The sequence below is a fragment of the Corylus avellana genome, chromosome ca2 (assembly GCF_901000735.1).
Source record: "Corylus avellana chromosome ca2, CavTom2PMs-1.0".
Taxonomy (NCBI): domain Eukaryota; kingdom Viridiplantae; phylum Streptophyta; class Magnoliopsida; order Fagales; family Betulaceae; genus Corylus; species Corylus avellana.
The window spans coordinates 45,012,924-45,039,958 of record NC_081542.1 but is presented as its reverse complement, the minus strand read 5'-3'; the positions used below and the strand labels follow the sequence as shown (position 1 = coordinate 45,039,958).

General features: G+C 36.8%; 4 protein-coding genes across 4 annotated transcripts; 3 read left to right on the top strand and 1 right to left on the bottom strand.

Moving 5' to 3' along the window:
- Positions 1-567: 567 nt before the first annotated feature.
- On the bottom strand, positions 568-14,004 carry LOC132172898 (uncharacterized). Its single transcript, XM_059584456.1, has 10 exons — positions 13,320-14,004; positions 7,291-7,628; positions 7,061-7,174; positions 6,900-6,983; positions 6,413-6,713; positions 6,098-6,292; positions 5,655-5,717; positions 5,268-5,339; positions 3,767-3,897; positions 568-967 (listed from the first exon to the last, which is right to left on the bottom strand). The coding sequence occupies exons 1-5, from the start codon at positions 13,537-13,539 to the stop codon at positions 6,687-6,689; spliced, it is 783 nt and encodes a 260-aa protein (XP_059440439.1). The 5' UTR covers positions 13,540-14,004; the 3' UTR covers positions 568-967; positions 3,767-3,897; positions 5,268-5,339; positions 5,655-5,717; positions 6,098-6,292; positions 6,413-6,686.
- A 435-nt stretch (positions 14,005-14,439) lies between these two features.
- Positions 14,440-16,545, top strand: LOC132169929 (uncharacterized). Its single transcript, XM_059580867.1, has one exon. It carries the CDS (start codon positions 14,440-14,442, stop codon positions 16,543-16,545), a length of 2,106 nt encoding a protein of 701 aa, XP_059436850.1.
- A 1,690-nt stretch (positions 16,546-18,235) lies between these two features.
- Positions 18,236-20,272, top strand: LOC132169928 (disease resistance RPP13-like protein 4). Its single transcript, XM_059580866.1, has one exon. The coding sequence runs from the start codon at positions 18,236-18,238 to the stop codon at positions 20,270-20,272; it is 2,037 nt and encodes a 678-aa protein (XP_059436849.1).
- Positions 20,273-23,984: 3,712 nt separating this feature from the next.
- LOC132169927 (uncharacterized) lies at positions 23,985-26,000 on the top strand. The gene has a single exon (XM_059580865.1). It carries the CDS (start codon positions 23,985-23,987, stop codon positions 25,998-26,000), a length of 2,016 nt encoding a protein of 671 aa, XP_059436848.1.
- The last annotated feature ends 1,035 nt before the right edge of the window (positions 26,001-27,035 follow it).

The window sequence follows — 27,035 nt, the reverse complement described above, 5'->3', positions numbered from 1 at the left end:
AAAAAAGCCAAAAAAATATTGAATTCCATCTGACTCTTTTAAGATACGTGTATTAGCATTTGCATAAACCACATAAAAGATTAAGTCAACGAAAGGAATATAATGGATGATCCAAATTATATGCAAAACTTAGAAATTTCTTCAAGATATCGATAACAAAAAGATAATTGCATATACTTACATGCACTGCTTCTATTTCTTCTATACATAATTTCTGCGTTCTAATTTTTAATTTTTTAAAAAAATTCTGAAGTTTCAAAATCTTTGTTATGTTTTCCTCCGATCAATTGAACAATTATAAAAGCTCTCTGCAATCAAAAGGGTTCTGACCATGGAAAATTCAGCAAGTCAGTAATTCACATTACAAATTATAGATGATTATAGAATTGACAAAATAGCCTGCACATTCTCCTTAATTATAATGCCATCCTTTTAAGAGGACAAGAAAAAGCTCAATCCTTATGTCCTACAAGTTGTAATGAAGTAAAAGATTGGTCTGTCAATCTCACTAAATCAATGGACTTAATGCCTCAGGCATTCATGCAAGCCATCAAAAATCCCATCACATAAAAGCAATATGCAACAAATCGATTAGAAGTGAGGGAAGGTTCAAAATGTATACACTACACAAATTTATGGAATGGTAGAATTTCTAAATTTTTTTGCTCCGAAAGCTATATGAAAAGGCTCAATTCTTAACATCATTTTATCAACACTAGTATTGTTGTACCCAGCTTCACCCCATACTTCATACTAAAGAAGTTGTAATTCCATGGACCATTATCCAGAATCTACAAAGAAAACTCATTCTACAAATATCTTTGATTCCTGAAACTGCATACTTGAGCACCCTTTATAGCATCCGATATCTTCTCTTCTTTATTCTCCATGCTCTCTTTGTGCTTTCCCCATAGCACTGAGTAAAGCCCCACAACAATCAACACATAAGCACATGCTGCACATCAACCTGCATAGGACAAAAAATAAAAAATAAAACTCAGCAGCAGCACTCAATCTGAAGCCAATCACACATCCCCAATATCAAATAGCACAAAAACTAACATAAAATTCCTCATTTTAGCTCACACCCATTTCGAAAACTCACAAGAAAGTGAAAAAACCATGAATCCTTGCATGCCTGACTTTCACAAATAAAAATTTCACATATTCATCATTCATAATTCCTCACTCTAGCTCATACCCAGAAACAAGCTCCCACTCTAGACTATGTGAGTCAATTGTGTCAACCGTGCATGCATTACATGATTGCAAGGTTTATCATAATTTACTTAATGTTGGAGCATATATTTGTCTACTACTTTGTCTCATGTGCCAAATGGTGATTTCTCCCTACATTGGTAGCCATGACCATGACTGGCCAGGGAATGGATCCTTCTATCGTGACATGGACTCCGGGGGAGAATGTGGCGTGTTGGCTGAAACTATGTTTTATGTCCCTGCTCTTGTTTTTAAGCTACTATGGCCAATAGTGTTGATGTCTGCTGGTGTTGTGACAGCTGCTATGCATCTTTGGAGCTTCATGAACTGAAGCTGATACAGGGAAGCACTCACAGAACCAGTCCACATTCTTCCATAGCTGCGTTTCTGCTTTTTGGTTAGTTTGTTTGTAAGCTTTTGGTTTTGTTTGCTCATACTATTGATAATCTGGTGTTCTGATTGATTGTGACTATTTGAGATGGAATAAGTTTGGTGATCCAACTGTACTGAAAGTCTTTTGTGAGCCTAGATGAAAAGGAATTTAGTAGTCTGAATTGACTCAAGTATATTACAAGTTCTAAGGAAATTCTGATACAAGAGAGTATGAAATGCTTGAGCCCTGTAACCAGCCTTGAAGGCTGAGAACAGAGTCGACACACTGATAATCATTCAAGCTACACTTTCTTTTATTTGACAAGTCTCCTCCAAAAAAATTTTCTTGATAAGTAACAACATAAACTTGAAAATCTTCATAATTACAGTACACACATTTTTTAGTCACCTTTCTGTTTTTTTTTTTTGGGTCTCATTATCCTTCATTTGGTTTCCAATCAAATGTGAGGAAATGATGCAAGTTCACATTGATCTTCCCCTTGGTAATTTCGGTCGTCCATTTTTCTATCATAAAAATGAATTAAGAATCAAAGACCACTTTCGAAATCCTTTTTTGGGTAATTTTTTATATCCTTATGTATTCCACGTCTCATCAATCAAAAGGGAGTTTCTGGATTTTTCTATCCCTTTTTGCGGTAATTACGGCACTTCCTTTGCTGATGATCTATGTGAATGTTGATTTTATGAAAATAAAGTGATGTAATAATTATATGTGATTTTTGCTAAGTAGTTAGGAACTCTAGGAAAGGCCTATACTATATTAGCACATGAGGCATATTATAGATGAAAAGTAATTTACAAAAACAGAGTACAATGGAGCATTGCATTGAAGAGATCGAGAGGAAGGAGATTGAGATTCTTCTAGGTTGTGGGTAAATGCTGTTTACTCTAATAGAAGCTATGTATAAGTATTTGAATTGAAGAATTTGAAGGGCATTCTTTGGTTGTTTTGATTTAGTTAAATGATTTCCAATAGCTTTCCAATAGAGCTTTTACATTATAATTTTTTTTTTTTTAAAAAAGAAAACTGCACCATAGGCTAGTATTCATAACATGTCGTGGAGAAGAAAGCTATTCTGCAAGAAAACTTGATTTAAGGCTATATTGACATACCAGTTCACAAAATCGTTTGAAGCTACCAGGCTCCTCAGGCAAAACCGTTGCAAGCACAGCCTCATGTTGCCGACCAACATTAGCTAGTTCAGTCACCACTCTCAGTTTATCGAAATTCATGTTCGCTCCACTAGTTATATCTACAACATTTTCCCCCTTGAGGCCATAATATTTGCAATATGCTTCAGCTCCAGCAAGGGAAAGAGCACCTGCTGGTTCTAAAATGCTCCTTTTCTCCTCAAACATGTCCTATAACATGCAATAAGATTACAAATCCTTTTTTTATAAGTAATATTGTATATCAAAAAGAGCAGAGGGGCGCAACCCTAGTACAAAGGGAATATACAAGAGAACGCCTAAGACGAAACAGAAAAGAGAACAAAGAAATCAAAAAAGCAAATCCTAAGAGTTGAACTGCCATGTATCTTTTTGAGGGTTTAAGCTCTCTATTAAAATGTAGAACACAGAGTTTCATCTACCACACTATCTTACACGGTTACAAACTTTAATGCATAACCATTATTTAGAAACAAAGAAGCTTGTACACAATCTAAAACAAGAAAGTAGCCTCACCTTTATTGAGGCACATATAGCGTCACGGCTTACAAGGACTACACCATCTACCAATTCCTTGCATATGCGGAAAGGTTCTTCACCAACTTCTTTGACAGCAACACCATCTGCAAAACCTCCAACCTGGTATAATATCACTCGTTGACCGTGATGTAAAGATAATGCCATTGCATTTGCATCAGAGGGCTCCACCCCAATAATCTTTACCTGTATCAAATAGCACAAAAACTAACATAAAGTTCCTCATTTTAGCTCACACCCATTTCGAAAACTCACAAGAAAGTGAAGAAACCATGATTCCTTACGCAGCTAAAATGTCCAAAACATAGAATATATAACCAGTTCAAGTAAATCGTAATACTATGAACATGAATTCATAGTTGCTACTTTCAGTGCCTACTTGGTAAAATGATGCTTAAAAAGAAGAATATTACAGAAAAAAGGCACTTTGGGGATGCATTACTATTACCTTGAATATTGAAGCCCAATAGTAGTCATAACGACACCAAAACTTACTTCTCTCAAGGGGGTAAAACACATGCTTGGCTTTATAATTGAACAGTCCAAGTTCACAGGCCTTAGCGGAACTAAGATCCACACCTTCAAGCAAATTATACTTTATTACAGCTCACATGATGCTTAGAATTTTGAAATGAGATGAAATACTTGATCAAATTAAACTTACACAGAGCAAAAGTGTAACAAGTAATGACATTCTCAAAACAATAAAATGAAACAAAATGGACATAAACCATATCGCATGTGTTTACCTAATCAGAGTTCATATTTTCAGAACAGATTGATTATGGTAAATTTAAATGCATTAACTGAAATTCTGTTTTTCAATATTATCTTTGATCCTCTTCAAGAAGGTGAAAAATCACTTATCTCTCATTAATCAAAATTAGTGCTGCAAATATCAAAAAGTTCATATGTATAGTGTCACAGTTTCCACATCCAATCCTAAGATCTAATCTTAGATCTACGGGATGGAGACAATGGAATTAAAAAGTAGTGCTGTATAGATCAAAAAGTTCAAATGTGAAGTATCACAGTTCCCATGTCCAATCCTTAAGGTCTCATCTTAGATCTACATGCTGAAAAATCAGTTTAAGATAAGCCATGACATGTGAAATGTCCAATAAAATTAGTTGCAAAGCATCAGCGGTTTGAGAAAATGGAGCAAGTGCATCAATCATCAAGAAGAAAGAATGAGGTAGTCGCAAACACAAGAATGGTTTAAAGAGAATAAAAAAAATAACAGGAAACATACAACAGACATAAAGTTCATCTGCTACACTTTACTTCGTAAGACAGCAGATGACCACCACATCAAAAGTGTACTGAAACTTTAAGAGTTGCATAAGAAACCACAACAAAGAACAACAAACGTCCTACAACTATAGTTGTTTTTCAAGATTAACAATTTGACATAGTTTCCATAGCTAATTCCAAATAGACGGCTTGTGTTAACCTTCCCAAAAACCCAACTTAACACAGTATGATATATGGTGGAGAACCTCCTCTCAGTCATCAGAAATGGGTTCAACAAAACCACGACAGAACTTTATATCACTGTAACAGCAGTGCAACTGTATCATGCTTTGTTTCAAAAACATGTAACTGAACTCTTTCCCTATTTCTCATTATCTGACAAGTTCACCGATGTTTCAACTTTTGCTGACATTGTCCAAAACATAGTTTAATAGTTCTCATAATTCAGCACACTATTAAAAGTAATATTTTCACATATGGGCCTTCAACTGTTCAGCACTACCAGCAAAACCTATGTTTGGTTCACGAGAAAATTAAGGGAAATTAAATGGTTCATAATTACATCCCATCAAACCAGATGTAAGTCAAATCAGGCACAAATTACATTTTCTTTTGCTAACATGCATTTTCTAAGCATTCAAAGCACCAAAACCACACCTAAAAAAAAAAAAAAAGTACATTTTTAGAAGACTCACTAATGGAGACTATCTTGCATTGAGAGGGCACGGAAATTGGGCTGCTAATTTGTGAATTCGCGGCGAAAAATGCTACAAAGCCAACCAGAAACAACATGGAAAAGAAGATAATGATAGGGATGAGAAGGGCCAGCCAAGACTAACCAAAGCTTAAAGCCATGCACATTTTGGCATAGGTCACTCAACGTCCAAACCAAATTACATATGATTGAAAGCTTTTGTTCCTCATGCACATATATGACACATGGCAATGATTCCAATCTACTAAATTGATTACATTTTGAAGTAAGATCAGCTTCTTATATAGGCTAAAGAGGTCATAGTTGAATTCATTTCAATTTCACCTATTCAACAAAGGTATGTATGAATTGGTAGTTTGGTACTCACAGCGGGAAAAGCAGAAGGGTGTTGCAGAACCAAAGGTCAAGAGAGGAGAAGCCAATGATTTCCCTAGCATAAAGAGAAAAAATAACAAAAACTAAAAAAAGTTAGAATGAGACAATGAATGATTATAGCTATCTGCAAAGAACTATTTAGCATTCAGAGCCCAAGACATTTAACTTCGCATCTGACCTTTAGTTAATTATAAAAAATAAAAAATAAAAACTAAATTCTCATACATATCCACTATCAATCTTTTGGTCAAAAAACTTCCTTTAGATTTTCACAGCCTAACTAATTTAAGTTCAAAGATGTTGCACAACAACAAATCCATAAAAAGAAGCTATTTTTTCCTTTTGTTGTTTAAGATGACAAATCACTTCTACTGCACAGAAATGAAACAGTCGAAGCAAATCCCATTGGCCAAGACTGTTAGCAATATTTATTACCTAGTCCTTTTTTAACGTCACCAAAAGAAAGAAAAGAACAACTTTTGACGATGGGTCAGCCACAATGACATCCTGCTAAAATCAAATTCAAACCCCAAAACTGCAAAAACCCATCAATCTTCATTCATCACCCTTTCAACAACACTACCCCCAAGCTCCAAGACCTTCCAACATGTTCCATCATTCATGAGATCCCTACAAGAATTTAAAACACTTAACCCTTAACAATATAAAAATGAAAAAGAACAAAACATGCTAAATAACTGCAATAATTGATTTGGAAATACATGGTAGGAACGGTAAATAGATAGGTACCTCTTGTAGTCGAAAGTGGCGTCCATCTTTTCAACGCTTAATAAAACCATACAAAAATCATTCCACAAGTTCAGTACTTACAAAAACCATACACCATTCCAACTATTCCATACTTACAAAAACTATACACCATTCCAACTAATTGATACTACAAAAACTGTACACTACCATTAGACAACTACATACTCAAAAGGTAGTATCATCTACTAAAAGCACTAGTTGAACAAAAAAGAGTAGTGCTTTCAAAAAGAAACAAAACAGCATGTTCAATCGCCTAGTTGAAGAGGTTGAAACTTGTAGCCTGCAGCAAAACAAATTTATAAGTTAGCAAATTAAACAAACTTGCCTAAATTATAAAAGGCTTTAAAAAAAAATACGGGAGACAAGCAAGTAAATAATTTCTTTTCACAATGGACAAAAAAATATATATATATTGAGACTAGGAGAGAGACACAAAAAATCTAGGTTCTTATAAGCAAAACATTACACAATCAAAAGTGCCACCACCATCAGGTGCTAATGCCAACTTCTCCGTCCCAGCTGCAATAAGCTTTGTGATTTCTTGTGAACCCTACAAGCATTTAATAGTTTTTACACTTACAAATGTATAAATCAAAGGCAATGGAGCTTCTACAATTTAATGTGTACCTGAGCCATTACACTATCTTCAGTTCCAATTTCCCGACCGTGATGAATACAAGTTGTCGAATTCAATGGAACTTCACTTGTATTCATTCCTTCTTCTTCTATTGATTCACAGGCCTTCAATTAAATAAAGTACCAAATGTGTTACAATATGCATGAAATTTTTGTGGATGCAAAACAAATTTTAATAAGCATAATTAAGCACACGTAAAGAAAGAAAAATAATGAGAAACCTGATTTTTTCTTCTCTTCTGTTTCGCAAGGAATTTATTCCGTTGTTTCTTTTTTGCTTGTTCCACAATCCTTTTAGCTATAAGCACCTTCCTTTTTGATAGTCGCACCTTCCTTTGAGTTGCCACACTACCTTCATTACGTGTAAAGAATGTAGCACATTTGCAGTGAAAGGAAGGTTGACTGGATTCGCTTGAGGCTCTGTGTTTCAGCATTAACATGTCCAAACCATGTATGACCTCCATGCAACGCTCATGGCTTAATGCTGCAGCCTTTGCTATTGGAAGAAACATATCCACCATGTTGTGAAATCTTTCTGCGTCACGGTTGCCCATTGTCTCTGAAAGATAATCATCATGTTGACATTATTAAGAATTTAGAATAGAAAAATTGAAATCCTACGGTCCCAAAGAAATACTTTACTATCAAACACGTTATCCCGAAAGTAATGAATAAAACAAACATATGGAAACTCCACTTTCTATCTCTATAGAAACATACAGTAAGGCCCTTTTAATAGTAAGGCCCATTTTCGGGGGCATGTTGATGGTAGAAATGTTAAAATCTATTTTCTCTTTTAAATAGAGAGTCCTTACGCCAATGCTTGTTCATTATAATTTCCTACTCCCCACTTGTGTCGTCAGTTTTTATTTTCTGAAAACACTCTTTTTTTTTTTAATAAAAAATAAAAGTTGTGGGGGCCATGCCCCACTGGTCTCCGGTTCCACCACTTATCTTTATTGATGTTAAACTTTTGAAAAAAGTTCACTTCAAAATACCACTCAATTGTCTCCAAGAGGTAGCTCAATCGGCTGGAACCACACTTAAAGAAGTGGAGGTCACTAGTTCGAATCCCCCTCCCTCCTCTTGTGCGGACATCTCAAAAAAAAAAATTAAAAAAAAATACCACTCAATTGACAATGCCCTTCTAAATTTTTAATTGCGACAACTATTAAAAAATGACAATGTACCCCTTAAAGCCAACAAAAAAATAAAAACTAACCTAAATTTAAAACTATATAAAAAAAAAAAAAATGACAATGTACCCTGAATTTTTTATTTCTATTTTATGAAGGGAATTTTGGTCATTGGGGGGGGGAGACAATGCCACTTTTTAGTAGTTATTTTTATTTTTATTTTTTGAAAGGAATCAGTTCAGTCTTATTCGTTGATAAACGAGTATAAAGCTCAAATAACACAGAGTAAAAGCTTTAAAGCAACCATAGCCGAAGCTACGAGGTTACAAGCGTCAAAGATGATGTATTACATTCTAGACTCAAAACAAAATCTACTAACCTATGACTAATTTTTAAATTAAACAGCAGATCTGCGCCAAACAATTTCAAACCAATGCATAGGTAGCTCTTATTCCTCGGCACCGAGGGCAAAGAACCCCAAGCCAAAGCTCATTCTCCACATTTTTTTAGTAGTTTTGGGGAAGGGAAAATTGTCACAACTGAAAGTTTTGAGGGACATTGTGAAATGAGTCGTAATTTGAGTAGGGTACGTGGGGTAAATTAAATTTTAATATTGGGTGCTAACTTTGATGTATCTTATAATAAATATCTAGACTTGCAAGATACGAATGTGTAGAGAAAAAAGATAAAGATAAAATAAGAATAAAGGACCATATATGTACCAAAAAAAAAAAAAAAGAAAAGAAAAGAAGGTTTAGAGAGAAAGGAAAAAAGAAAAGAAAAATTATGGTCATTATAAACCAAAGCAATCACAATTTTGGAAGCATAGCAATTTTTTGGTACATAGGTTTCATCTTTAATCCAATATACTAATTATAAGATGGTGTGCCTCATAAACCATATAAACTTAACTACCTATACAACTCAACTTAGCTGTAATCTCAATTAAATCAGTTCAGCTTTATGGATCATTTTTCTAAATTAATCGGAAACAGCCATATCTTACTAAAATACTACTCTTTGTTACTTCTCTATTTATTATCCTTATTTGTGACATCTAACCCTACAACTTTAGACCTCCCTCTACTTATTTTCACTCTTTGAGCTTAAATAACTCTTTTTCATTGGCCCATTAATTGCTCCTAATGCACATGCCCAAATTGCATGTCTTAAGTGACTCTTCTTCATCTTTTTCAATACGAATTAAAATCATCTCCAATCATTTGAATTTGATAATATTTAATTAGTTTATTTAGATGAGTATTTTTTTCAATATTAGTTCAAAAAGTGAAAAAACAAAAATACTCATCAAATAATATAACTAACTGAATACTCTCTAATTCAAATGAACTTGAGAGGATCTGGTTCCTTCCAATATGGACTACTTTATCAACTTTTCCTCAATTGCACATTAACTGTGAAAACCTGAACTAGTTATATTAATGACTACAATTGAGCTTTTTCAAAGCTTAGTTTACACACAAACATACACTCACTCACTTATTGATAACATTATGAAAGTGAGGGAGTAAGAGCCACAAGGACAAGAGTCTTCTAAAATCTGGCCAATTCACTTTTTCAGGGAATTCTGTTTCCTGGACCAAAGCCCCTTATCGAGAGCTTATAGTTTGAGTTTGTCCTGCTTCTATTTCATTAAAAGAGATGATATGCCAACTAGCCCAGTTTCCTAAAATGGAGACAAAAAAAAGGCAACATAGAATATATATATATATATAGTAAATCAATCTGATTAGAAGGTGCAGAGGAGCGCATCCTGTGTACATATAGAGTATATAGATATCCTAAAAGCGAGAAAAGAAGAACCAAGATAAATTTTTAGATGAAAAATTAAAAGAAGCATAAGGGAAGGTCCAATTATTAATTCTTGTCTGGAGTTTTAAATGAACCACACTGCCATAGGACTGGGACCAAATCAAGCTAAAGTAAACAGAGCCTCTACCAGCTTTCTCATGTACCAACATGTACCAAAAAAGACAGTTTATATACATCTTAGACTTCTTATAATTCCCATAAGATTCAAGCATGTCCTACTGTTTACCCTCTCCAAAATTATAACAATTTTTTTTTTTTTTTTTTCTCAGTATAAGTTAGAGACAAAATTATAACTATTTTACCTAATGTAGATGCTCTCAAAAAATAATGGCTATTTTCGTTCTATAGACTCTAAACTATTATTGAATCCCTTTAACCTGATAGAACCCCAGATAGAACCCCACAACTAATAATAGAAATATGACCACAATAACTTCTTTCGGGTAGGAGAGATCACAATTGAATCCAATTAAGGTTGAAAACAAACCACAAACAAGCTTTTGCTTTATAATTCTTCGTTCTCAATAAACTACAACTACTATCCCCTATTTATAATATAAGGAATACAAGGTAAAGATGGACTAGAAAGACTAATTAATATTGGACTCAAAGAATAAATAACGTAGACTAGGGCCCTCTAGATATTAAATAAGAAAGCAACTAATAGACTCCTTGGTGCAGTAAATAACAAAACACTAATAGACTCTTTATTGGTGGAACTCTATCATAACCACTCTAACAGAAAGCCTGTTACAATTGGGCTCAACCATTATTTAGTTACACCACTAATTTACTAAATATACTACTATTATACACCTATTATTGTATTCGTTATTGTTAAATGTATTAGAAATGCTTTCAGACACTAGTTTAATTAGTTAAAGCCACTTGGCGAATCCTTGAAATGTACGTTATAAGATTTTAAATTTGCTCACTAATTCTAGAGGTTCATTCTTAGAGCCTGTTTGGATGTACGTTTAAAATGTTTAAAAGTATGTTTAAAACTCAAAAAGTTCGTTTGAAAAAATACCCGTTTGGAAAAAAATGACCAAAACGCATTTTTGGAAAAAGCTTAAAAATGAAACTTTTGCCAAAAAATACATTTTAACTTAAAAGATCTATTTCTCAAACACAATCTCAAATATGCTCTTAATCAATATCAGGGCTGTAAATTAGCGAATGTAAAGATACAATTGAATGAGAATTGACTTTCCCTTAAAGTAGTGCTTCCCCAAGAATCTTCTGTTAATCCCTTTTTCTATTCTTTTTGTGATGCACTAGCAAAATCTTCTGCAAAATCATTTTCCAGTTGGCTAGTTAAACTCTTAATTGTTTTACTTCAGTTTTAGTCGTATTCTAAAGGCTTCGAGAGTGTTTGATCAAAATGGCGTTGCAATCTGCTTAAATTAATAAGGAATATATATATATATATATAAAACTGAAAAATGCTCAATTGTTTTTTGACACTATTTGCTGGGCGCAGTAGAAATTTTATCTTTTGTAAACATGAAACGAAGTTGTGGAGAACAAGAAAAAGATAAGAGTAAGAGAACTACATATGTACATAGAGAGAGAGAGAGAGAGAGAGAGAGAGAGAAATTGATGAAGAAGAAAAGAAGAGAAGATTTGAAGACGAAGAAAAAGACATTCAAGAGAATAGAAAGAAAAGAATGTTTAGAGAGTAATTAAGGAAAAAAGGAAGGAATAATTATTTTGATTATAAATCATGTCAATCACATGAGTTTGAGAAGCATAGCAATATTGTTTTATTTCTTCTACCAAATCATCCGTTGTAAACCATCTTTGTGATTTGTATTTTCTCTTACCAAAGGATAAAAAAAAAGGTTTGTGTGATCATTTAAGGAGAAAGAAAGGAAGACAAGCTTAAAGTTGTATAACAGGTGCTACACTGTCTCACTCTCTCTCTCATTCCTGCTACACTGTCTCACACTCTCTCTCATTCCTTTCATGTACAACAACTTTCCACGAGAAAAGGACTTGTTTGGAAGTTCCACAGATTAATTAAAAATTGGGCTTTATTAAATGGTAGACCGAAGGTACAAGAATCAAACTCAAGACTAATTTGCCAGACTCATTCACAACCCTGGCAACTATTTCATACCGGTCAAATAAATTGTTCTCTTCAAAATCAGCTATGAGTGAAAATAAACCAAAATATACATAGAGAAGATATCCATCCCAAAATTCAAGAATTCAGATAAAGACAAACCTTTAAGCCATTGTCACAAAAAACTAAATGCAGCTAAGGAGGCGATAAAGCTCCCCATTACTACACATATGAACTGAATCACCTAAAGGAATAACTCACAGTTTATAACCACCCCAGTACTCAAGTTGTTTCAGAAAGCCTAGCATACATTTAGCTGAGCAAACTCAGAATTGTTGAGGTCTTAAAAACAACTCTTCCACAAAAAATATCACTCAAATGACTGAAATCTGATCAGTTTTGGTCAGATTTTTGATTTAGCAACTGAACAACTTTTAGAAACAGACTGATAGAACTCATTTCGAGTTCCATGTCCATAGAATTACATTATTTTAGAGACTCCAAGCTAAAAAGGAATTGCATTATTCCAAACATCCATGTTTAATGGATTCTCCTGTGTATTAAAGTGCTTTTACCTTTATATATGCACAATCTCCCAAACTAAATATGCAATTCTTTATTTTAGCTAGGGCATAATGGCACTGCACATTCCAGACTACCTCATCTTTGTCATCCTCACTGCAAACTTGTATAAAAAAATTAGCAAGCAAAAACGAAACAAAGAATATACTACACACATCTAAACTAAGAAAGAGGAGAACAAACCAAGAACACATCAACAACTAATACAAGCCTGATTAACAGACTGAAAACAGCCAAATTCAGGAGTCCAAAAAACAACAAACAGCAGAAAACCTCTAGCCAACAGCCCAAAACAATTAAACCAAACCCTTACAGAGGGTTAAACAATAGCCTAAAATCACAAACAAAAACCAACAAAACAGAGGAAAAATACCCTATCCTCAAACAAGCCACATATAAAATCTGCAGCAACACCCTTACAGAGGAAACATATTATCCTAAAAACCATAAACAAACCACAAAAAATCTGCAACATATCATCAACAAAACAAACTTTCAGACAAGGTCCATAAGAAGCAAAGTAAATTCTGCATTTCCAGCACATTAAACTCAACCCACCCATTACAATTACAATCACAATTTATAAGGATTAGTGTTCAAAGTGAAAAAATTTTGCGGAGTGTCAGCTTACCACAATTTGGGGCAGCAACTGATGGAGGAGTGACCGAAGGGGATTGGCCACGACTGGGGGTAGCAGCAGGTGGACGCGGGGCCGTATCTGTCGAGCTGCGGCTTGCAAAACGAACTGTGTCGGTGGCATTCCAGGCGTTTGTGGAGCCCATTGTTGGTTCCATTGTGGTAGTGGAGGTAGTAGTCGTAGGCAGTGATGAAGATGTCGGAGTGGGGAGCATTTTGGGTTTCAGAAAAATTAGGGTTTTGGGAGAAGAGCTGAAAAGCTGCCTCTCGTGGGAATGGGTTCCGGCCGGAGCTGATGGAGGGCAGTGGAGGTGGTCGTCGGCGGCGGTGACGGTGGGGAGAGGAGAGGACGCACGGTGGAGAAAAGGGGTTGGGGAGGAAAAATGGAGAAAGGAAAGGGGTCGGTCGACGGTGGGGGAGAGGAGATCACGGCGCCGGTGGAGAGAGTTTTCGGTGGAGGGAGAATGGGGTGGAGCCGTGGAGGGAAAATGGGTTTTGGGGGGAAATTTTTTGGGGGGGGGGGAAGACGATCGTGTCTCTCTCTCTGGGCTCGGTCGACGGTGGGGGAGAGCAGACGACTTCGCCGGTTTCAGTGGGACACCGGAGCCGGCGCCGGCGCCGGTGGAGAGAGAAGTTGGGTGGAGGTGGAGGGAAAATGGGTTTTGGGGGGAAATTTTTTGGGTGGGGGGAAATGCTGTCGTGCGTCCTCTGTTTTGATATTTTTTTTTTTTTTTTTTTTTTTTTTTTATAAAACCAGAGGCAACGACGTGGCTGCTGCCACGTCATCAGCCACGTCAGCGGCGTGCGGTACTGTTCACGCACGCCGCGTAGTGTAGATCATTATCATCACTGAGTGTTAACTATATATACAAAATACAATATTGATTTGCGTTGACTTGTCAATGACTTCTTTCTTATATATGGCATTTCGCGACAGCTTCCTGGTACATACGATTCTCTTTCGCGACAGCTTCCTCGAATATACTTTTCTCTTTCCTTCGATCGTGATTTGAGTGATCTGGTTTAATTGAGTTGCTTACAGCTGGAGTTATAATGATGACGATGAATGTGATTGTCTAAGCAGGGCAATTAAACCAAAAGAAGAGAGAGATAGTATGGAACTCCCTATCCCCAACAATATCCAGAGGCTATGGGAGGTATGGAATTTCCGGGTCTGTATTATCCTAAGCCTCTTGCTCCAGGCACTTTTAGTTTTAGCGTCGCCCTTCAGGAAACGGACGAGGAGCAAATTGCTTATCGTGTTCATATGGCTGGCATACTTGCTTGGCGACTGGATTGCTGCCTTCTCCATTGGGCTCATCTCCAAAAACCAAGAAGACGCTTGTAAACCAAAAGGGGGAGGATCTAGAGAGGAACCAAAAGGGGGAGGATCTAGAGAGGATCCCACTGCATTCTGGGCTTCCTTTCTTTTGCTGCATCTTGGCGGCCCCGACACGATCACTTCGTTTTCTCTTGAGGACAATGAGTTTTGGCTGAGGCACTTGATTGGCCTCATATTGCAGGTTCTGGCAACTGCTTATATCTTCTATCAGTCGCTTTCGGATCAAAGCAAGCTTTGGATTCCCACTACAATGGTGTTTGCTGTGGGAACTATCAAGTATGCAGAGCGGACGCGTGCCCTGTATCTTGCGAGCTTGAGCCAATTCGGGGGTTCAGTGTTGCCGGAGCCAAATCCTGGGCCTGACTATGAAGAAGCCATTGAGATATACTCTTCTATGAGGTCGGTCCAGGTTCCATCACATGTGGAGGTGATGCAAACCCCGGATGCTGGGAATCCTATGGATTCTCTGTCCACAAGTGAAGAAAAGTGTTTGAAGCCCTTTGGAAACCCGATCGAGTTAGACGACATGCAATTACTGGAAGAAGCATCTCGCCTCTTTGAAATCTTCAAGGGGCTTATTGTAGGCCTCCTTTTGAGCTCAAAAGACAGAGAATTGAGCCGAGATTTTTTTCTTACTAGAACTGCCACTGACGCATTCAGACTAATAGAGTGTGAGCTTAATTTCATGTATGAGGTTCTCCACACCAAGATTAATGTTGTTCGTTGCCAAATTGGCTACATGCTCCGCTTTGTTAGCTTCATTTCAATCCTAGCAGCATTAATGGTGGTTTCAATTGAGAAGCCGTTTGTGTTTCGGAACAAGTTCGATGCCAGACTTACTTATGCCTTGCTCAGTGGGGCATTAGGCCTCGAGGCCATATCTGTGTTGATGCTTATTTTTTCTGACAGGACCCTCCTTGCCCTGAAGAGTAGCTGGAGAAAATTCATTCCAGCGAAAGCAATCCTTTTGAAAAGAAGAAGGTGGTCTAGATCTGTTTCCCAGTATGATATGATAAGCTATTGCTTGAATGATCCTCCAAATTGGATGTACACATTGGTTGGTTATGTGGGTGCTGGGAAAATTCTAGAGAAGATGATAATCTTGCGTTTTTCACATTCACAGACGGTCAGGGAAGATCTCAAGGGGTTCATTTTCGATCAGCTGAGAATGAAATCCTTGACTGCAAACAACTTAAGAGATGCCATGGATGCATGTTCACAAAGAGGTGATTGGGCTCTTCTGCAGACTTCTAGAGCTATCTATTTCAAGCTAAAATGGAGCATCGTGGAGTATCAATACGCGGAAAGCCTTCTCCTCTGGCACTTGGCTACCGAACTCTGCTTTCTGCAGGAAACCGAAATCAAACCTAGTGCTGATGGCAATTTTAGAAAATTATGCAAACTACTTTCAGATTATATGTTTTATCTTCTTGTCATGAAGCCTGTTGTGATGACGCCAGTGTTGGGCAATTGGCAGATAGTCCTCCAGGACACTTGTGCAGAAGCCAAGAGATTCTTTGGCAGGAGATACATATCGAATAAATCTCAAGCTTGTGAACAAATCCTCAAAGTGGAAACGAAATTCCGGCCAGTTGCTGTGAAGGGAAATCAAAGCAAATCTGTGCTCTTTGATGCATGTAGGCTGGCACAAGATCTCTTGAAGTTGGAGATAAACAAATGGAAGCTAATGAGCCGAGTCTGGGTGGAATTGATGTCTTATGCTGCCATTAATTGTAGACCAAATGTGCATGCACAGCAACCCAGTCGGGGTGGGGAACTCTTGACATTCATTTGGTTACTGATGAATCATCTAGGCTTGGGAACACAGTTCTACGAGCAGGAACGCCAAGCTGGAACCAAAATGGTCCCCCAGAAGTAGGCTAAAATAGGTACTCAGAAGCTATCAATTAACATCAGTATTAATGCCTTTCAAAGCTTCTTCCTTTTTTGCTTATATTCCTGATTTGGCCTGTATCTTTCCTCTATGGCAAACTGTTTCAGCTTGCTTGGATCTTGGTTATTGTAGTTCATGTACTTCGGATTTACTTCAAATGATACGAGGTGAACTTGTGTTGTAAGATTCTTAAGTAGATTAAGAAACAGAGGAATACAGAACAAGAACCAAAAAAGCAAAATTTTCACTCAACTTCAATGAGTTTTTTCCGAGAGGAGAATAATAGTTAAAGAACCAAAAAAATTATTCTGAAGCATTTGTTGGAAACTAAAAAGAATTAATAATAGGTAAATACCCAAATATTTATAGTTATTATCAACCCTTTAAGCATATGCTGGAGATGCTTCGAAGCAAAATTCAGGCTCAGCACGGATTAATTCTTAAGATTATTAGAAAACTAATAAGCGCAGAAAATTGAAATTGCTCTAAGGTGCTTTCCTTGAGTAATTATTTGTCTCCACCTGAACTAGCATGCAAATGGTTATAACAAATATTTTTTCTGGATACAATGAAATCCAAAAAAAAAAAAAAGAACGAAACTAAACCCAAACATCCTTAGATTTTCTATTCGAGCAAGAAATAGAGACTCTAAATTTTTGTTTTGAGTCCAACGTGTTGGGGAGAAAAACATCAATATACTATTAATAGTGTTAGAATAGCAGTTATATGTGTCCGTTGCAAAGAACTAATTTTGATTGGTAGATTAAATAATTATTAACGGTTATTTAATAATAACCGTCATATGGTCCTGGCCTTAACCGTCCAAAATTGAAGGGTTATTATTAGATCGCTCCGAGCTTTGATGCTAAGTGCACCATTGCCAAGCACACGTGCGTCAGATGCTTCGCAAGAATCACACCATACACAAGTGTATACACCAAAGTAAAGCAATTGCATTATGCGTGGTGGATCTTATAAATGTCAAGTTAACTTTTTCTTTTTCTTATTATATTGAAACGGATCATCTCTATTTTACTTATCCTAAATGCATTAACCGAATGCTCTCAATTTTATTTCAAATCAAATAGAAAGGATTTTTCTCCCATATGTAGAACTATCTTCCTTTGATGCTCTTTAATACTTTACTGTTTCCATTAAAAATATTCTAGATCCACAAAATAAATATAATATATAAAGGGAAACAAATAATACTTTTCTTTATTATCCAAGATCGGAAAGGAAAATATATTGGAACATGTAGGACCATATATTCCTTTTTCTTTTTTTTCTTCTGGCATTGCTATCGGTCATTCAAAGATCTAGGGTATTTTTGTCTTCACAATTTTGCAGTCAATCATTGTTCTCTTCAATCTATACGGTCAATTGAAGGTGGCTCATAATTAAGACTGTGCAAAGGGTATATTCAAGCTGTGTTAGCTGAGACGAATTGAATATGTATTGGGTCACTTTTGTCTGCACCATTTTGCAACCAACCAAAGGCAGCTGGCTCATTGTCCTCTTCAATCATTACAGTCAATTGAAGGGTCTTGGTCCTTTTTTTTTTTTTTTTCTCTTCATATAGTTGTACCGCACCATTGTTTCTTGTGAATCAGAGCTAGCTCAATAATTTGTTCATTGACTCAGATTGTGTCATTCCCTTTCGTTAACGTTAACAATGTCAAGAAAAACCTATCCAACTTCTTCTGAGTTGAGTTACGTATCTCTGGATCTTCTTTCATACTTGGAATCTGAGCAGACCATGCCGTTTCATATATTTGCCGACGTGGTCATGCCGGATTTTCTACACCATTTATCCAAATTCCATCCTGCTTCAGAAAGTGATTTACATGGAAAGTTAGAGGAAATCCGGAATGATCTCACTTACATCAAAAAGGCCTGTGGGAGAGTAAAGCAATGGGAAGACAAGGTCAACAAGGAGATCAAAGAGTTCATTATCCAGAGCTTTGACGATGCCTTCAAAGATGGAACAGAAGCACTAGAAAATTCCCGCAGAACCAACTTCCTTCAAGATAAGATTGAACAAACCCGGAGTGTTGTTTCGGTGTTAAAGAACCAAATCTTTTCACCCCTGGAACTCTCTTCAGTTAATTTGGATTCTGAAAGCTTCAAACGTTCCAGCTTTTCTATGAAGGATGGGTACCAAATGCCCTTCCAGCTGCCAGACCAAAACATCGTCAATGAAATGATCAGGGAGAGATCTTTGAAAGAGATTCAGGTGGTCTACAACGATCTAGATGTTGCATCAAAGATGTGTTTGCTCTGTTTCTCGGTGTTCCCTGAAAACGCAGTCATAAAGAAGAAAGTATTGGTCCACTGGTGGGTCGGCGAGGGATTTATAGACTCCCCGAGTAGCGGAGGTAAGACGGCGGAGGAGACTGGGAACGTGTTCTTGAAAGAGTTAATCTCCAAAGGCTTCATTGAGCCGGTTCGCAAAAAGCGCAGAGCAAGCTCAGAGAATTGCAAGATGCAGCCGTGGGTTCGCTATGCTGTAATTGAGCTTGCGAAGACAGCTGGGTTCCTCTGTTTCGATACAGAGGGAAATCCGACTGCAAATTTCTGCAGCAGTCGGAGGGCGTGCCTGGTGAAAACTGTAAAAGGGTCTTCGCTTCGGAAGTTCACGTATGGTTTCGATTTGGATCTGGAGAAGGTTCGCACTTTGTTTAATGTAAACGAGCCTCATCTTGATTTCAGAGTGGACTTTTTCTCAAAGATGAAGTATTTGAGAGTTCTTCAGCTGGGTAGGTGGCAGGCCTCCGCCAAGCAGCTTGTGGAAGTAGAGGATGGTGGGTTCTTGAAAGGCTTGAAGAACATGAAACTTCTTAGGTACTTTAGCCTCAGGGGGATCTCCAGAATCACGGAGATTCCAGATTCAATTTGCAGACTCAGCAATCTAAGAATCCTGAACCTCAATGGGTGTCATAATTTAGAGAAGCTTCCTGCTGGCATAGGCTCGCTCAAATTGCTGACACACTTAGACATGTCCGAGTGTTACTTGATTAGCCACATGCCCAAGGGACTTGCTTTGCTCTCACAACTACAAGTTCTTAAAGGATTTGTGATTCGTAAACCAAGGCCCCGAGTGCAGTACTGCAAGCTTGCTGATTTGGCGAAACTGGAAAATTTGAGGAAGTTGGGCATCCATGTAGACAGAACGCACGATAAAGCAGAAGATGAGCTGCGCTCTTTACCAGAATTCAAACGGCTCCGGTCGCTATCAGTGGCATGGTCACGAATTTACAACTCATCCACTCCCAGAAACGAATCCACAATCCAAAGGATCGTTAGCATGAAGCCAATTATCAACAAGATAAGTTCATTGAGAACACCTGATCCCACGACTCCGGTATCTAAATCTCCCCCTGCTTCTTTAGAGAAATTGGGCCTCCAGTATTTCCCTGGTCCTACAATGCCTGATTGGCTCAAGCTCTTGGACCTGCAAAACCTGAAGAAGCTTTATGTAAGGGAAGGAGAGCTGCTCTCAGACCTGCGGATGGCGGTATATCACCCACAGAACGTTAGAGCTCTACGCTTGAAGTACTTGCCTCAGCTTCAGATGAATTGGGTAGAACTGCAGGCATTGTTTCCAAAATTGAGTTACTTGGAGAAAGTCAAATGTCCTAAACTCTGTCTCTTCCCATGTGATGAGAATGGAGAGTGGATGCGCCCTGCAGCAGAAGCAGAGCAAGCATAAGCATTTTGCATTCACTTCCAAATATCTTTTTGTTGTGTCTTGGTTTGTATCCAAACTGTACAACGTTGTAAACTTGTAATGTTGTATTAATCAATAGACAAATAAATTCTCAAGCAGAATATATAAACCTTTTCGAACTAACAACAAAATAAAAAGATAAGAATGAAAAAGAGAGGGTACCGGAGAGAAAGCCATGGAGCTTGGCACGGAGAGGTTGAGGTGTAGCTGCTGTCTACTGAGGCAACTGCCAGTGTACAGATGGCGGTTCAGTGCACAAAAACCTGCAGTATTCTCCACGTCGTCGTTTATCATTAGCGGGCCAAGCACCGCCTCTCTAGGGCCGAAACTTTAAAGCGGCTAGGGGCCAAACAGGCCAAAGGTCCCAAACACTGTTGAAATAAATCCTTATAAAGAAAAAGAAAAATATATATCCAAGCCTAGGGGCCCTGGCCCATACTAGCTCCTTCGCATCCGTCTTTGCTGATTCCAACAAGATGAAATAATAATAAAATATAAATGTACTTTCTAATATTTCTCTTGTAGAAATATAGAATAGGACTGATGAAATCCTTAGAATTACATCTTGAATATATTAATGTATATGATTACATTATAATGATCTCTATTTATTGAGATTAAAGTATGATAAACAAGAAAATCAAAACTAAATAAGAAAAAGAATTAACCTTTTTAAAAAAGAAAAAAAGAACAAAAAAAAAAAAAAAGAATAATAAAAACGTAGTACAAAGAATATAAAATATTCTAACTCTTCATAAGAAAGAGGCCACAAAAGCTAATCTCTTTCACCGAAAGATCACGGAGGATCCTTTATATATGTCCAAGTTGCGGAATTGAGGCAGAGACTCTAAGACATGTTTTGTGGAGTTGTCCCACTGCATAGGAAATATCGAATATGTGTGGCAGCAAGATCCAAAAAATGAGTGTTGTGCATGAGGAATTCATGTTCATTGTTGAGGAGCTTTATCATTATTTGGATAAAGAGGATATGGAACTCATGGCAGTGGTAGTTTGACATTTATGGCTAAGTGGAACACCTTGGTTTTTGGGAAAAAGATTAGCCCTTTCAAAACAATGGTTAAGACTTAAGAGTGCATCTGAATCATTAGAGGTTTATCGACAAGCTCATTCTTGGACAAATGAAAAAATAAAGAGGGAGATTACAAAGGATCTTCGTTGGGAATCCCCCCGAAGGACAACTTTGTTAAAGTCAATTGAAATACAGCCGTGGATTAAAAAAAAAAAAAAAAAAGAAGGGCATTGATGTTATGGTAAGAGATAGTATGGAAGAGGTGTTAACAATTTTTCAACACCAAAAGACTTTATCATCGAGCCTAATATTGTGGAGACAATGGCGGTATTTAGGGCTGCTCAATTTTGTCAAGAGTTAGGCTTTTAAAGGATGGTTCTAGAAGGCAACGCCTGTTATGGTTATATTATAAAGGAGGCTCATAGGTTTTAAATGGCGTACAAATTTTGAAAGATAAATCATGTTAGACAATATTTAAATGGTGTAGCCCACTGCTCAGCAAAAGAAACCTTATCTTGGAGTGTGGAACATGGTAGAGTCTTAGCAAAAGAAAAAGTTTATCTTTATATATCTGATATCATATATGTAGAGTGTAATGCTTAAGTAGTTTTTAATATTAGATCCACTCGATTTCTCTAACATAAAATAACAATAATAAAAAAACAATAAAACAAAAAAGAAGGTGGGTGTTGGAGGACCAATGGAAAAAGTCGAATGGGAATTGAGACCTGTACGTAGAAGGCCGAAGACTAACACTATTATTGACTGGTCTAAATGAATATGAATCCAAGTTACATTTATTTGCATCCGAACCTCTTATAATTGACGGTTCGAATTGCATATAAATTTTGAACAATTTCATAAAAAATAGATTAATTGTATAGCCTGCATGTTTCAAGCAGGTGAATCCCGCATCCTGAAATGTCATGACAAATGGGTATCATAGAATATTGAATTAAAAAGCATATTTATTTGAATTCACACGGAGTGCTCTTAAACCTCAAGTATAATCCACCATCGGAAGTTTACAATTAATGAATATACACAAAGATTGAAAGTACATTTTAATAATGCTATGAAGCGAGATCAATATTAACACTTCATTTGCTGTTTACACTTTACCAGGGGACCATGTCAAACTCATTCTGTCTCCTAAGAAATAGTTGAAGGGACAACTCCATATATTAACTCGATCCTTTTTATTATAATAATAATAAAAAATCAAAAATCAAAAATCAATTTTGGACCCATTAAATTAAGAATATTCCCAAGGTTCACTCAATATAATATGATATCCAACAACCTTCGTTCAGTTCCTTCACTTCCTCGAGACTTCACAATTCATCTGTTTCTGGTACTTGACTCGTATATATACTTCTCATCGTCTATATGAAAACGATAGAGGGGTCGTTTGGCAAGAGAGGTTTGGCTTCTTTTTTAGTAGCGACTATCTTTTGTCGGCTTCTCGCTGGCTACGTACCAGTCATCTTTTGTTTGGTTTTTTTTTTTTTCTTTTTTTCCAAAAATCAAGTTCAACATTTTTATTCTATCCACAACTTTCCCATCCATTTTTATGAAGAAAAAAAAACAAGAAAACCGAAGGAAAAAACGACCGAGACTTACACGTGCTTTGGCTTGCAGGAAAGATTCAATGGAATATGGAGATTTTCTATATATCACTTTCAAAAAAAAAAAAAGAGAGAGAGACCAAGACTTACATTTACTTACGTTTGTAAATGTATTTTAGGGGTATTGATGTGTTTGTTTTGAAAGAAAATTGTTATAATGTAACCTAAATGTAAAAATTATTTTTGTATATTTTTAAGAGTACTATTTTGTATTGAGCTGTTTATTAATTTTTTTTTTTTTTTGACAAGTCCACACAAGAGGAGAAAAGGGGATTTGAACTAGTGACCTTCACTTCATTAGGCGTGGTACCAGCCGATTGAACTACCTCTTGGAGACACTGTTTATTAATGTTTTAATTTGGTTTGAAAGTAAAAATTCTAACAAACGTTATAACAAAAAATAATATTATAAATCATATTTTTATTTTATAACAACTCCAAAATGCTTTGGTGACATGTACACTTAAAATTAACTTTTGTATTTTCGAAATCAAAAAAAAAAAAAAAAAACAAAACAAAAACAAAGCTGAGAGTTGATTTAATTTTTTTGGGAAAATGTTAGGTGTTCTTCTAGTATTCTCTTGGTGTTTTTCCAACTGTGATGTGACTTTTAAAATCATCAATAAATTAAAAGTCAATAATGATAATCTTAAATTCAATGATGATTTTAAAAGTCACATCACAGTTGGAAAGACACCATGAATACTATAAGAGCCCTTAGCATTTCTCTTTTCTTTTTTTTCAAAAATATTAATGCTGGACAAAAACATGAAATAGTAGTCGTAATTTAAAATTTCTGTTTAAGAAACCAAGTCAATATAGGATTCTAGTACTGCTTCCTTGCAGATACTACTCTTTTTCCTTGGAATTGAGTTGCTTTTGTAGTAAATGACTTGACTTGATCAGTTGATCACCAGATCTTGCAACGCGTTGCGACGACGATGAATGTTGTCAAAATTAATGGCCTATTTAACCAGGGCAATTAGTGGGTGATCAAGAAATAAACTAAACCAAAAGGAGGGAGAGATAGCTAGCTATGGAACTCCCTATCCCTAAAATTGTCCAGAGGCTATGGGAGGCATGGAATTTCCGGGTCTTTATTATCTTAAGCCTCTTACTCCAGGCACTTTTAGTTTTAGCGCCGCCCTTCAGAAAACGGACAAGGAGCAAATTGCTACTCATGTTCATATGGCTGGCATACTTGCTTGGCGACTGGATTGCTACCTTCGCCATTGGGCTCATCTCCAAAAGCCAAGAAGGCGCTTGTGAGCCAAAAGGGAGAGAGGATCTCATGGCATTCTGGGCTTCCTTTCTTTTGCTGCATCTTGGCGGCCCCGACAAGATCACTTCGTTTTCTCTCGAAGACAATGAGTTTTGGCTGAGGCACTTGATGGGCCTCATATTTCAGGTTCTGGCAACTGCTTACATCTTCTATCAGTCTCTCACTGATCAAAGCAAGATATGGATTCCCACTACAATGGTGTTTGTTGTGGGAACTATCAAGTGCGTTGAGCGGACGCGTGCACTCTATCTTGCGAGCTTGAGCCGATTCGGATATTCAGTATTGCCGGAGCCAAACCCTGGGCCTGACTTTAAACAGGCCATTGAAATATACTCGTCCATGAGGACGGTTGAGATGGAAATGCAAACCCCGGAGGTTGGGGCTAATCCTGTGTATAATTGGAAGCCCTTAGAAGAAATTCAGTTACTGGAAGAAGCATATCGCCTCTTTGAAATCTTCAAGGGACTTATTGTAGGCCTTCTTTTGAGCTCCAAAGACAGAGAATTGAGCAGAGATTTTTTTCTCACTAGAACTGCCACTGAAGCATTCAGACTAATAGAGTATGAGCTCAATTTTATGTACGAGGTTCTCCACACCAAGGTTAACGTTGTTCGTTGCCCAACTGGCTACCTGTTCCGCGTTTTTAGCTTTATTTTAATCCTAGCAGCATTGGTGGTGGTTTCAATTAAGGAGCGGTTTGTGTTTGGTGATAATAAGTTCGATGTCAGACTTACTTATGCCTTGCTCATTGGGGCATTAGGCCTCGAGGCCATATCCGTGTTGATGCTTATTTTTTCTGACAGGACCCTCCTTGCCCTGAGGAGAAGCTGGAGAAAATTCATTCCAAAAATCATTTTGACAAGAACAAGGTGGTCTAGATCTGTTTCCAAGTATGATATGATAAGCTATTGCTTGAATAATGATGCTCCAAAATGGATGGACACTTTGGTTGTTTATTTGGGTGTTAAGGAAATTCTAGAGAAGGTGAAAATCTGGCGTTTTTCATCTTCAGGGCCGGTCAGTGGAGATCTGGAGGAGTTCATTTTTGAGGAGCTGAGAATGAAATCTCGGACTGCAAACAACTTAAGAGCTGCCATGGATGCATGTTCACAAAGAGGTGATTGGGCTCTTCTGCAGAATTCTGGAGCTATCTATTTCAAGGTAAAATGGAGGATCGTGGAGTATCAATACGCGGAAAGCCTTCTCCTCTGGCACTTGGCTACCGAACTCTGCTTTCTGCAGGAAACCGAAATCAAATCTGAGGCTGATGCCAAAAGTAGAGAAATATGCAAACTACTTTCAGATTATATGTTTTATCTTCTTGTCATGAAACCTGTTTTGATGACCCCTGTGTTGGGCAATTGGCAAATAGTCCTCCAGGACACTTGTGCAGAAGCCCAGAGATTCTTTGGCAGGAGATTTAAATCGGAAAAGTCTGAAGCCTGTAAACAAATCCTTGAAGTGAAAACGAAATTCAGACCGATTGTTGTGAAGGGAAATAAAAGTAAATCTCTGCTCTTTGATGCATGCAGGCTGGCAAATGATCTCTCGGGGTTGGAGATAAGCAAATGGAAGCTAATGAGCCAAGTCTGGGTGGAATTGATGTCTTATGCTGCCATTAATTGTAGACCAAATGTGCATGCACAGCAACCCAGTCGGGGTGGGGAACTCTTGACATTCATTTGGTTACTGATGAATCATCTAGGCTTGGGAACACAGTTCTACGAGCAGGAACGCCAAGCTGGAACCAAAATGGTCCCCCAGAAGTAGGCTAAAATAGGTTTTATCGGAAGCTAGCAATTCACAACAGCATTAATGCCTTTCAAAGCTTCTTCCTTTTTTTTTTGCTCATATTCCTGATTTGGCCTGTATCTTTCCTCTATGGCAAACTGTTTCAGATTGCTAATTGGATCTTGGCTTAAATACAATAAAGATGAATTATTGTAGTTCATGTTCTTCGGATTTGCTTCAAATGATACGAGGTGAACTTGTGTTGTGTTGTAAAATTCTTAAGAAAAGAGACACATGAATACAGACAGTATTGCTAATTATTAATTTTACCCATCTTTTGTTTCCTCCAACTTCCAAGCACCAACTAATTATTATCTCTAATTCTATGATTCAGATACTGATGCACAAAGCCCAAAAAATCGGCAAGTTAAATTCTTTTTGAAAAATGGAATTGGTACATGTTTTTCTCGTTTCCTTCTTATTTTTAGATGGATATATATTTTTTAAAGTAAAAAATTTTATTTCTCTCACTCAATTTCTAAAAAATGATATACACCTAATACTAAGATCAGAACACTTAGCATTTCTTTTTTTAAAAAAAACAATTTAAAAAAATCACTATTTCAATCATCTTTGTATAATAAATGAACGAAACTACCATTGAATTTTTGTGAAACTCATTGAGTTCACAAAATCAATGATAAATTCATTAAATTTACAAAAAAAAAAAAATTAAAAAATGATTGAAAGTATAATATGTAACAATCCCCAATTTGGAGAAATAAGGAGAGAAGCCAAACTCAGACATTGCATGATTAGAGTACTATAAATAAAATATCAACATAGATCCTCAAGGCAATAAAAGTACTACTGATCAGGACAGCAGGACATTTAAGATTTACATAAATATAAGTTTGTCTTGTGCAACACAAGACCAGGGATTCAAAAGACACGATATAAAACTATATCCAATAAATCTAAGGGCCCTCCAAGGATGGAATTGCGTTGCGCAGGGAAGCTCAGTACCATCCTGTTCCGTGGCCCCACTATACAGTGTATACAAGAAAGTTCTAC